Source organism: Eurypyga helias, unplaced genomic scaffold (assembly GCF_000690775.1).
Source record: "Eurypyga helias isolate BGI_N326 unplaced genomic scaffold, ASM69077v1 scaffold3534, whole genome shotgun sequence".
In the NCBI taxonomy this organism is placed as follows: domain Eukaryota; kingdom Metazoa; phylum Chordata; class Aves; order Eurypygiformes; family Eurypygidae; genus Eurypyga; species Eurypyga helias.
Window position 1 is genome coordinate 40438 of NW_010248112.1, and position 12930 is coordinate 53367.

Genomic DNA, 12930 nt, shown 5'->3' on the forward strand with positions numbered 1-12930 from the left:
CAGTGGCTTTTCAGTGACCTGCTGTCACCTGTTGACTTACAGTGCTTTTATTATATGTCTTGTTTCAGTTGTCATTAACTTCCTGAAGACTTTTACTGTTGCCTAAAATTTTGTTATGCTTAGAGGTAATTTTTGTAAACTGATTTGTGTTTTGTCATGCTGGAGGTTAAAATAACAGGGTGGAAAGTACATTCTTTGTGCTTGTGGGATGTTGCAAGATAACGGGTAGCCCTGTCTTTGTATGTTAATATCTGATGCTTTCAAGCTGGATTGGCTATTAAAAAAAAAAGGGTGTTTGTGTGTTTGTGTGCAGGAGGATGTAGGTGTTACACTTAGCTGTCCAGCACTGGCTTAGGAAGCTGGGTCTCCTGGGGAGTGTCAGAGCTACAGATGCAGGCACGAGGCCCAGCATGCAAACCAAGGAGTCTTTGCAACTACTTACCCTCTAGGTCATGTGCCTGACTGGCCTGGGAGCTGGAGTCTGCCTCTTCAGCTGCTAATCCTGTTTGGGAGGCATGTGTGCCTGTGACTGAGAGGTCAGCCCTACTGACAGGAGGGCTCACCTGGGATAGACCTGGTGATCTTCGGTGTGTGTAGCAGCAGCCCAGCCTGCCTAGAGGTAGCCGAAAGGAGCTGGCCCAGGGAGCAAGTTGAGGCACTAATGCAGCTGATCTGTGTGCAGTTTCCCTCCTGCAGGACAAGGGACATGCCAGGGATGGCTCCCAGATGGTGGGTGGGTCAGGAGTGTACCACAGCTGGCATCATCTACTCGAGGACAGTGCTGGAAAACTGTATAGTGGGCTCTGGGAAACTGTATAGTGGGCTCTGCACTGTTGGAAGGGAAGTGGAACAAGGTGGGGTCCTAGGCAAAGACTCTAATAGCCTTTGAAATGGAGCCCATAACGCTGTCCTCTTCGTGAGAGAGAATGCCAGAAATTATCCCAGTTAAAACTGGCTGTGGCTGGGTGAGCTGCCTGTGGTCTTGCTGCTCTTTTTCCTGGTTTTCTGTGCCTGCCTGCAAAACTTTCCCCACTGGTTCCCCCAGGGTGGGATGGAGTAGTGTTCCTCCCATGCAGCTCCATGGTGAAATGCTGCAATTAAAGCTCTCTGTTTGGAGAGCACACTGTGTCATTTTCTGTCATCTCAGTTTTTGCTCTCAAGGGACTCCACTCATAGCTTGGCTTTGCTGTCAGTGCTTGATACCAATGCAAAAACTTCTGCTGTTTCCCAAGCAGGGGAAGGTTTTAAAGCCCAGCCTGAACAAAACAAAGGTGATGTTGCATAAGAACAGGGAATGAGTCCTTGTCCAGGACAGGTTAACAGTAAATAACGTTTTCCTGGTACCCGTTGAAGGACCCACGTGCTTTCACACTTGAGCTCCCCTGGCTGGTGTTCCACCAACCTGTTGGTTCTTTCTTGCCAGGCACTTGTACGGTGGTCTGGGCCAGCTGACGGACGGTGTGCTGGGGCTGGATGACTTCACACAGAGCCACCAGTACCGTGTGTGGCCAGGCTACGACTACGTTGGCTGGAAGAACGAGAGCTTCAGCACGGGCTCTGTTGAAATGGAGTTCCAGTTTGACCGACCGCGCAACTTCACCTCCATGAAGGTAGTCAGCGTTGTCCCTCTCCAGCAGCCTGGGACAGACTTTGGGTCTGGGTGTTTCCAGGTTAACCTTATAGGTCCTCTTCCCAAACCAGGAGGATGTAACGTGCCCAACAGCAGAGCCCTCCAAAGGCAGGATTTTAGCAGGAGATTTCATAGAATCATAGAATCACAGACTGGTTAGGGGTGGAAGGGACCTTAAAGACCATCCAGTTCCAACCCCCCTGCCATGGGCAGGGACACTTTCCACTAGACCAGGTTGCTCCAAGCCTCATCCAGCCTGGCCTTGGACACTCCCAGGGATGGGGCATCCACAGCTTCTCTGGGCAACCTGTCCCAGTGCCTTCCCACCCTCTCTGGGAAGAATTTCTTCCTGATATCTAACCTACTTGATTTCTCAAGTTTGACAGTGTAGAAAGGTGAAGTAGGGGAACACTTGTCTTTCCAGAGCTCAGACACACTCCTTTCCGTATTTGGCGTAGAGAAGTAAAAAGCAGACACCTGAAGCAGTGGTTAGGCAGTTCTTGTTGGCAACTGGGATGGATTTAGGATGTAGGCTGCTTGCTGTATAGGGCCTTCCTCACCCTTGAAGTAAAGGAATGTGGTTTTGCTTCCATTTTGACCAAAAACGACTTTGGATGCCTCAACCTATGCTTGTGCTGTGGGAAATTACTTAAACACAGAGGAAAAGGATGAGTTGAACTTTGAGTCAGTAGTAAACAGCAGAATCTTTTAAAAAGGATTGGTGGCTTTTCTTGTAGAGATTTCAAATGAAGGAGAACCCACCACATCCTTAAGTAAATTGTTTTGGTGGTTACTTACCCTAGTTTTATTTTGTCTATTTTTAACTTGCAACTGTTGGCTCTTAGCCTGCATTTGCTGGCAGAAGTGAGAGTCCTGCCTTCTCAGAAGTTTTCCTGCTTCTACACTGTGATTAAACCACTCTCTTAATCAGTAGACTAAGTTGGCTGAACTTCTCACTGCCTTCCCTGTGAGATCCAGGATTGGTTTTGTAGCTATCTTCCAATCCAGGACTCTTTTGGAGGTGTAAAAACTGGCACTTAGAGGTATAGAAACTGGAACTGGATGCAGGCTTTCCATCAAACTGCCTAAAAGAATGATACCAATTTCCTGCTTTTGGACAATTCTTTGATCACAAGATTCATAAACATTAGTCCTCCCAGCCAATGGATAGGGAGCCAGTGTTCATTAAGACTTTGGGATCATGCTGAAATTCAGCTCAAAGTTATTAGTGTCCAGGAGAAAATCCAGTGTAGAAAGCATCGTTTACATTTTGTTCTGGAGTTTACTACCCTGAAGTGAGTCAGTTGGCAGAACATGTTCAGGTCAGGCTATTTGACGAAATGTTGATTTTTCCCCACCCCCATATAATTTATTTTATTGCTGGTGATTCTTTTGTCGTCTTCAGATCACAGAGGTAGCAAATAACCTTAAGCTAAGAATACATTCAATGGAAGAACACCTACGGAAGAGTGATTTGCGCCTTAAATTTAAGATTTATACTTGAAATTTTTTAATCAAATTAATACAATTCATGAGTTCATACTACGCTAATTGGAGTCAGATGTTATAATGAGTAAACCAAATGCCTTACAAAAAAATCTGTCAGGTAAACACAGTCATCCTGAGTAATCAAACACACAAGCTATCCTGCTCAAACAAACAAAAAATAGCTACTTCGTGTTTCATTATAAAGCTGTATTGATTAGCATAAATTATTCTTTGTTCTTTATGGAATGTTGCCTGTTTCAGCTTTGCATTTATTTTATGCAGGATTTGTAAATACTTTTTTGTATCTCCATACCTGTTAGCTTTATACCAGTTTTCTGAGCTTCCCCAGTATCAAAGTATTAAAAATAAGTGTTAGCAAATAGTGAACTGCACTGCAGATTACCTAGGCTTGCCTGCTATAAAATTGGACATTAGTAGGTCATGTTTGGAATAGAAGGGGTCTCTGTACCAGTCCAAGTTGTGAACATGTCCAACTCCTGTCAAAATAAGGCACAAATTATATATTGGAGGTGTCAGGCTTTCCTGCCTTGTTATGGATGGCTATATCGCCTTATTGAATAATGTCTAAGCTTCATCTGTTCCTAATTATATGCAAATACCCCTCTTTTGTCTTTTTACTGCTCATCAGGCCTGCTGTCCTCATTACTGCTTCACCGCTATTCACTGTGAACCCTTGCAGAGGCCAAGTAATTAATAGGGTTCAAAGCTGCACTTATTTTGGCAACTGTTGTTGCCTCAGTTGCTAATATTCCACAGTCGTTACGAAATAATTTCTAGAGTCACTAGGGAAGGTCGGACCACCACATCTATGGAAATCATAGAACCACAGAATGGTTTGGGTTGGAAGGGACCTTAAATATCACCCAGTCCCACCCCTGCCATGGGCAGGGACACCTTCCACTAGACCAGGTTGCTCCAAGCCTCATCCAGCCTGGCCTTGGACACTTCCAGGGATGGGGCATCCACAGCTTCTCTGGGCAACCTGTCGCAGGGCCTTCCCAACCTCTCTGGGAAGAACTTCTTCCTGATATCTAATCTACATCTCCCCACTTTCAATTTAAAACCGTTACCCCTTGTCCTGTCACTACAAGGCTTTATAAAAAGTGTTGCTCCCTCTGTCTGTGTGTGTGGTGCCCCACCTCCCCCCAGCTTCCTTGTAGCCCCTTCAGGCACTGGAAGGTGCTATAAGGTCTCCCCGGAGCCTCCTCTTCTCCAGGCTGAACACCCCCAACTCTCCCAGCCTGTCCCCATAGCAGAGGGGCTCCAGCCCCTGGAGCATCTCCGTGGCCTCTTCTGGACTCACTCCAACCAGTCTATATCCTTGCGATGCTGAGGGCCCCAGAGCTGGATGCAGAACTGCAGGTGGGGAGTAGACTGAGAGATACCAAAGGCTGTAGGGGTCACTTTATTCCTTTGGGTTCCTCGTCACAGTACCAGGGTACTGTGGTCCAGATCTTCAGGACTACATGGCAGAACTTAATGTCACCTTTGCTTGAAAAGATGCAGGGTGAGATTTACATTGAAGAAACAGTGAAACAGCATAAAGGATCCTCACAAGCCTTGTTCTCCTTTGTGATGCCAGCTTCCTTGGAAGTACTGAAGGCCTGGGAGAGTTCCAAGTCTTTGGTGTTGATGTGCCTGCTGTGCCACAACCCAGGAAGATGGCGATGTCACTTTTATGCTGGACCCTTCTGGTTTGGGTACAGACCAAAAGCAGGAAGGGAGAAAGTTGCTGCCAGCTCTTGGGAGGGCAAAACACACCTCCCACATTTGGAGGTGCCAAGTCAGCCTGAAAGCAGCTAGTGAACCGCTTAGTGTGAAAGAAAGTGCAGAGCCATAACTCCGGTATGAGAGAGGGCGCCTTTGTTTTGGCGAGATGTCAGCTTGGCAGCATAGTGATGGCAGTTAAATTCCAGCATCGTTAGCTAAACCAGCAGTGCCACTGCAGCAGGGACAGCCTGATGATGAGCCAGCAGGAGAGGGCGATGGATGCAGGCTTACATGGTGGTTTTCTTAGATCCTCAGTTGTCTTCAAGGTGCAACCGCAGCAGAAGAGCTGCTGTATGTTGAGGTAATATCTTTTTGAGCTTGTACTGTTTTTTTGGAAGAGATTAGCTTAGACTGTAGGTGCTGAAGGCTTTCTAAAAGAGACTAAAGCCCGGTGGGGTTTTTCTTTCCTCTCAGGATTCCTTAAGGATCTCCTTAAGGAGAATTGGTCTGTGAAGCTTTAGGTTAGTACAGGCTTTGTTTGATTTATTTCTATGTGGGCCTTTTGAAGAGCCTGTCAAAAGTTGACCATTAATGTAGCTTTTGCATGTAAAATTGATTTCAGAATCACTTTTTGCACAAATATTTTCATTGCCCACCACGAGTGGATGAAGCAATGCTGGAACAAGTCGCTCATTCTGGGGTAGCAGTATTAGTATGTAGAAAAATCTTCATGAACAGAAAATCCCTGAGGCTTGCTTTAGGTTTTAGTAAATCCTGTCCGATTGATCTGTTCTCTTCCTAGGTGCATTGCAACAACATGTTTTCCAAGGGGGTGAAGATCTTCCAGAAGGTGGAGTGTCTGTTCAAACCACGCCTGATTGCAGACTGGGAGTCTGAACCTGTTGGGGTGGCAACTGTTTTAGATGACAAAAACCCCAGTGCTAGGTTTGTGACTGTCCCCCTCAATCAGCGCGTAGGTAAAGCCATACTTTGCCGCTTCTACTTTGCTGACACCTGGATGATGATGAGTGAGATTTCCTTCCAGTCAGGTGAGTCTTCCTCTAGTCAAGCAGATCTGGCAGAGAACAGGGTAAAAGAGATGGTGTGGAGGTGCGGGACATGTGGGGTGAACGCGAGTGTAGGGCACTGTGGGGCAGCGTGATAGGAAGGAGGAGGTGGTAGAAGCACTGAGAGTGTTGGAAGGACAATGCCAGGGTAGATAGGTCCAGTCTACAGTGGATTCTGTTCATGCTGATACTGCTGCACATGTGCAAAAGCACGACTTGGGCAACCAGAAAGTGGACTATAGAGTGTTTCTTCTTTTTGAGACAGTTGCCAGTTGCTTATGGGGTTGTTTTTCACTTCTCTTACCAAGTATCTTGTTATGAATAATTTAAGTATATCTACAGATGGTGATCAAGTTAGTAGATTATGAAAAATAAGAGGCTGACTTCTTTTTCCTCAAGTCTTAACTGTGACAAAGAGGTCAGTGCTGTGAGTTGCTTTAAAAGGCTCTAGAAGGGAATGGACAGGAGTCCTGGAGAAAGCCTCCAGCTCTGACAGTGAAATGACCTGGCTATAGCTTCCTACTTGGAAGGTCCTTGATCAGTCATCCCTGGGGAAGGAGCGCTCTGATGGCAGCTTGCTGCTTATCTTGCTGATAGCCCCTCCTGGCTGCCCTGTCAAACGTGGGACTAGACAGACTCGGTCCAGCCAGGGATGGCGATTCTTATAATCATACTACGATGGAAAAAAACCCCAAAACCACCTTTTGCTCCAGTCTGCTGTGTCTGGCCAAGCTCAGGGAAACTTCCTGCACGCACGGGCGGTTTGCTGTGGCCAGGACATACCCGCTGCTCAGCGCAGTGGCTCATTCCTGCAGGTGTGCTGGGAAGTGCTGAGTGGGCAGGTATCTCTGCTCATGCTGCTTGTGACCTGCTGCGTGGGTCTCGGCCCAGTCCTGCTTGGGAAGGCAGGAGTGGTGGCTGGGATTGCACTGACCGCTGGCAGGAGCAGGGAGGCTACTGGACTGACACCTTCCCTTCCCTTCCACAGACATGGAGAGCGTGAATCCTAATTTTGTTACGGTAGCCCCAAGCACAACGGAGCTCCTGGAAACAGAGTGCAATGTTACCGAGGGGACCTGGGGTAAGGACTCGTGTCACTTAACCATGCCGAAGGCATGACTAACATCCTGGTTAATGTGGTCTCTCCCTCCATTTCTGGAGATCTAGGTATGGCCTGGTTATTGCCCTCATGCACGGGGCTGCATCTTACAGTCCTCTGAGCCTCAGCTAGTTCTTCTTTCCCCAGCCAGCTGGCTGCTCTGCTGTGGCTCCATCACAGGAATCTCTTCCAGTGCAAAGAACAGTCTTTGCTCGCAAAATTCCTCTGCGCAGTTCTTAACTGTGAGCCTGAAAATTATATTTCTGATAAAAGCAAAATGTCAACACAGCAGTGTTAATGCTCAGGAAGCTGCCTAAGATAAGAGACGTGGGAGGTTAGCCAGCACAGAACCTGTGCTTTAACTCTGGATTCATCTTCACTCCTCTTATTGCAGAAACCACATCTTCTGTAACCAGCACCTGGACAGGAGAGAAAGCAGATGACTCCAATACCTCCATCCTCGTGGGCTGCCTTGTGGCTATTATTCTTCTGCTCCTGATGATTATAATCATTATTCTTTGGAAGCAGTATGTTCAGAAAAGGTTGGAAAAGGTAATACAGTGGGGCTGTTGTACAGACACAGGTTCAATACTAAACATTAACCCTAATGAACTCAGAATTATGTGGAAAGCACAAGGTTTCCCCAGCTCCATCGAGTAGCTAAAGCTGTGTTCTCACAGCAGGGGAGGATGCCTATCCAAGATGTTACTGGAAATTGTTGTGCTTGCAGCCAATACATTACTTAATGGAGCATCGCCTCAGCAGTCTTTTCTTTTGCAGGCCCCACGTCGGATTCTGGAGGAGGATGCCACAGTTCGCCTCTCCTTCTACAGCTATACCATTGCCAACAACCAGACCCAGATCCACCAGTCCAATCCCACCTATGAGCGTGCTTTCCCACTGGATTTGGAATATCACCAGCCAGCTACACTGCTCCAAAAGCTTCCAGAGCTCTCCCAAAGTGCAGAGGATTCAGGTAGTATAATCGTCAGTCTCCAAAGTTACCCATTCATTCTTTTACTATTTCTTGCAAATTTTAAAATGCGACACTTCTGAGTGTCTAATCTTCTCTGACTCCTTGCAATACAATACAAACTCAGGGACCTAAGACAACATTCTGAAGCTTTTTAGCATGTAGCTTTGACAGATGGAGCACCAGCCCCACTAGAGATTGGTGGCCTTTTATTCTTCTCTTCGAAGATGGTGTTTATACGTTAGCCAGGTCATCTTTCAGGAGCTGGTTTTGGCACTCACAGCCATCACATGTCATTAGCCTCATCAGCCCCTTGGCAGTGCAGTCACTACCTGCAGCCCTCCGGGGCTGTCCAGACCGGCTGGTAAAGACTTGGAGCACTTTTTCCTGCAGCAAGGGCTCTTTTGAAATTCCCACAGAGAAAGCAGAGGGAAATGTAGCAGAGTTGTCAGTGGTTCCCTGGCTTCCAGCCCCTGGGGGGCTTTTGGATGAACACAGAAGGGAACATTTCCAACGGCGTTTTGTACTTGGTGATGGCGGTGCCGATTAGTGGATGGAAGGGCAGTGCTGCATTCCTCAAGCACTGACAAGTTGCTAAGATCCAGCCCCGTACTGCGCAGGGAGACTGGATTGGATTGAGTCAGGATGTGAATTTGAAGCAGAACAAAAATTCTGTGTAATACTGGCTGTGCAGGGGGTTCATTATGAAGAGTTATGCCATGATACTTATGTGACTAAGCTGTAGGAGGTGGCATAGCATGCTAACAGTAGATGGAAAACAGAGACCCTGGTCAGTTCTTGCTCTGGATTTGCTTCTGCAACGAGTTTGACATTATTGCAAACATCATCCCTGCATCAGGTAAGGGGAACAGAACATATTTAGAATGAATCAGAAACAGGAAATCGCTGTAGACTCACATCTCCCTGTCTGGGCAAGAACTCATAACTGGATAGACAGGCAGCTACTGAACATGAATTCACTGGCACCTCAGGTGTTGTGGTGTCTGCGGAAGCGTGACTTGTTCAGGTTGAAGCCCTAGTTAAACCAAAGGAGAGTCTTCCATCTGGGCGTACCTTGGAACGAGGCGGTAGGCGTGCAGCTCGGCTGAATTCCCAGCGGTCTGCAGGACTGAGAAGTGGGAGCCAGGCCGTGCTGGTTTTAAGGGAGTGAGCCTGTCTGACCCCACCTGTCTGTGGTTTCCCCTTAGTGTGCAGTGGGGACTACGCCGAGCCCGACCTCACCAAGTCCACTCCTCACCAAGGCTTTCAGAACAACGTTCCCCACTATGCCGAGACCGATATCGTCCACCTGCAAGGTGTGACCGGCAACAACATGTACGCAGTCCCCGCCCTCACTGTCGATTCGCTTACCAAGAAGGACATCTCGGTGGGTGAATTCCCACGGCAGCAGCTACGACTCAAGGAGAAGCTGGGAGAAGGACAGTTTGGAGAGGTAAAGCCGTTCTCTTCCACTCTTCCTCCAGCAGAAAGGAGAAGCCTGGCAGAATGAAACTTCTAGGCGCCTCTCTGGCACTGCTTCATATTTGGGGGCTGAGGGACCTGGATACCCATAGTTTATTTAATACGTGTCTTTGTTGGGGAAAGCTGATGATGGGCTTCAGAGAGCCCCGTTCTGCACCTCTGAGGCTGCTGCTTCCTACCACATAAGTCTTTTCTCAACAGATGAGCTTTGTGAACCGTTTTGGTTTGCCGTCTGTATCCCCATGTATGACCCTATACAAAAGGCCTGGGGACGTGAGTTCACACTGGTTGTCTCCCATGGACATCTCAAACGTGATGGCTGTCACCGCCCTTCGGGCATGCGAGTGTGAAAACTGGCAGTGACTCCAGCCAAGGCAGGTTGATCCTAGCTGTAAGAACAGCTCTCCCACTGACAGCGGAGGTTCTGGTGGAGCTCTGCACGCTGACCCAGGCCAAGGCAGGCATTTCCCAGGCGCTGCGGTGCCCTTGCCTTCTCTAGCATTGCTGCTTGCTCAATCCCCAGTTTGTGTCAGAAGCCTCAGGCAGCATGATACATGCATCTGTCACCTGCTAAGCTTTCTCTTGACTCCTTGAGCTCCTTCCAAGCTGTGAATGGTTTCACCTCACCTTTTCTTCTCTCCCTGCTTCGTTTCCACACTATCCCTAGGTCCATACTGAGCAGGTCTTCCCCTCTCCTGCTCCCACTCTTCCGTTGTCTCTCTTTCTTCCCATCTTTTGTTAAATTCTTAGCCTTAAATTCTACCTGTCTGCTACATCTTGGCAAAGCACAGCCCTTACTGACTGCTTCCTCCTGTGATGTGCCCATCTTAATGGTTCCTCCCTTCTGACAGCACACCCCCCCCTACCCCAGCCCCTTCTTTCTCTTCATTCTGGGTTGCTCTGTGCATTGGGAAGGTGCTGACATCCTCAACCTCCACCTGGCCGTCAGTGTAGCCCCTTCTGCTGTTGCCTGGATCCTGCCCTGTCTTGGGCTGTTCTCCAAAAGTGATACAGGCATTTTTCCCTTATTGTTTCTAGTATCTGCTTCCTTCTAATAACTGTCAAAGATTTCTCCTCTTCCTCCTTTGTGTTGTCAGACAGCAGCAGCAGCCAGGTTCTCCCATACTCATTATCCTTGGAGACTGATTTAGGGCCTGTTCTTTTCCTCACGTCACAGGCTCTTAAAAAAAATGTGTCACATTGTGTTCTCCTGTCTCTCCTTCTCACCTCCTTAGTTTCTACCATTCTGGTCATCATCATATACTCTGCTCCACTGCTCTGGCTTAATGTGCCGTATTGTATCTAGCAACATGACTTGCTGCTTTTTCCACCATTCCACTTGGGGCTTCCTTCCCTTTCCATCTTTTTTATTCCTTGCTCCTAACCATCCACTCCCTGGACTCAGTGACACATTATTCGCTCTTGTGATACTTGTGCTTAGGACTGTGGCTCTTTGCTGTTCCTAGTCTCGTGGCTGTACTTTCACCAGATTTCATTCTCCCTGTAACTGCTGCAGCATCTTTGTGCTCTGGTTTCTGTTCTGTGGGCTTGTCCCATTTTCTGTGCTGTCTCCTTTTTCTCCTCAGCATGATTGTCACATGAGTTCTTGGTGCTTTCTTCATATAAAACTAGGCTCCTATTACATTCCCCTCACTGCTGCAAGCCTTTGACACATCCAGTCCACTCCCCTCCTCCAGTCCTTTTTCCTGTCCCACACACAGAGGTCTCTCTGCTTTCCTCACCCCAGCATCTCTTGCCCAGTTCTCCATTTCAGTATGCATTCAGATAACTTAGGGTGTCTTGTCACCCCTGATACAACTCTGGCAGCAATTTTATGTCATTCTTCATTTATCTGAAGAAACTTGGAATTTTGTGTACTTGTCAGAGTGTTCATCTCTGGGTGAATTCATAGGTGAGGACTTGACATCATGCACACACTCCTCATTTTTTTTTTTCCCCCCCCTCTGGAATTAGAGGATTTGGATAGTTCTCTGTAATTCCTGGATGTTCCTCAGTTAGGTTTGACTGGTGACTCGAGCCAGGCTGCTGCACAGCTCTTGCATGGCTGTGTGGTGTGCTGTACATGCCAAACCTGCTGCAGCCATGCAGCTTGCACACACGTGCACAGCAGAGCAGACAGCTCCAGGCACAGTGGCCTTCCTGAACATCTCCAGTACTTGCTGGATGAGTTGCACTGCTGCAGTACTGTGCTGCACCAGTCTGCACGCTGCAGTGAGGTCAGTGGGCTGGGGAGACATCAGCCTGCAGTCCATGTGTGTTCCTACATCATGGGCTATACAGTGTGTGTGCACATTTTATCCAGGATCTAGGGCCAACCTGCAGGCTCCTTCTGATCAGAACAGTGCTGCCTTCATTAGATCATTCACATGCTCATTTTGCCAGCAGTGACCAGCCTGGTGACCTCAGTGTGATGTTATTTTCTTCTGCTGTTCTGCCTTTGTGTGCTCTCATAGTTGCCTCTGTCTTCTGCCCCGCAGGTGCACCTTTGTGAAGCCGATGGCCTGCTGGAATTCCTGGGAGTCTCAGCCACAGAATTCACTCACCAGCCGGTTCTTGTAGCAGTGAAAATGCTGAGATCAGATGTCAACAAAACAGCCAGGTGAGCGCATCCACGGTGCCAACCATCTGGGAAGGAAAGCAAATGCCCTCCAAGCAACCGTTTCATGTAGGTTAACCCTGGTGACTCCCGTAGGTGTCACGTGTCTGCTGTGTGTTCTCCTAAGGATCAGGACATGCAGGGAGTGGGGGGTCAGAGTAGACGTGTCAAGCTGAAATGCTGTGTCAATCCTGTGGCTGGGGAAGGGGTCAGTGCCGGACACAACCACAGAACCAGCTTTCAAACCTACTGTGTGCAGAAGCGTAAATGTGTCTGAACTGAGATTTCCTTACCTACCACTCCTGCTTTCCTCAGACAAAGGGATAGCTTAGGATTCAAATCTGTGTTTTCTGCTTTCCAAGAAATGACTTCCTGAAGGAGATCAAGATCATGTCACGGCTGAAGAACCCGAATATCATCCGGCTTCTGGGGGTGTGCGTGCGCGATGACCCACTGTGTATGATAACGGAGTACATGGAAAATGGAGACCTCAATCAGTTCCTGTCGCAGAGGGAGATCTACAGCAAATTTGCCATTTCAAACAATATTCCCTGTGTCAGGTAAGAAGAGCTGCCAATCTCTGCGAGGAATCAATGATAGGGATTCTTCTGCTGCACTGTCCAGGCAGTGACCTTCCTCCAGCCCGGCCATTGCCACGGCACACGCTGACACTAGTCCCGCTTTGCGGCGGAGGTGGTTCTTGTGGACTCTGGAGGTCGATGTTCCTGTGAAGTGTCCCTGACACTGGGCTGTTCTGGTCACAGTGACCATCTTGGATGTACTGATGCGACCATCTGTTTATGTTAGTGGGCTTGCATCAAATATTAATATGGGAAGCCAGTT

At 48.1% G+C, this 12930-nt stretch overlaps 1 protein-coding gene across 1 annotated transcript in view; it reads left to right on the forward strand.

Annotated features, from left to right (window-relative positions):
• The window catches only part of LOC104509112 (discoidin domain-containing receptor 2-like), a 31789-nt gene that overhangs the window by 12827 nt on the left and 6032 nt on the right, over positions 1–12930 (forward strand). Inside the window, exons 6-13 of the mRNA XM_010150946.1 lie at positions 1424–1610; positions 5652–5898; positions 6905–6997; positions 7410–7567; positions 7796–7991; positions 9197–9441; positions 11969–12090; positions 12450–12647. Of these exons, the coding sequence (XP_010149248.1) occupies positions 1424–1610; positions 5652–5898; positions 6905–6997; positions 7410–7567; positions 7796–7991; positions 9197–9441; positions 11969–12090; positions 12450–12647 (1446 nt within the window). The remainder of the gene's footprint in view (positions 1–1423; positions 1611–5651; positions 5899–6904; positions 6998–7409; positions 7568–7795; positions 7992–9196; positions 9442–11968; positions 12091–12449; positions 12648–12930) is intronic.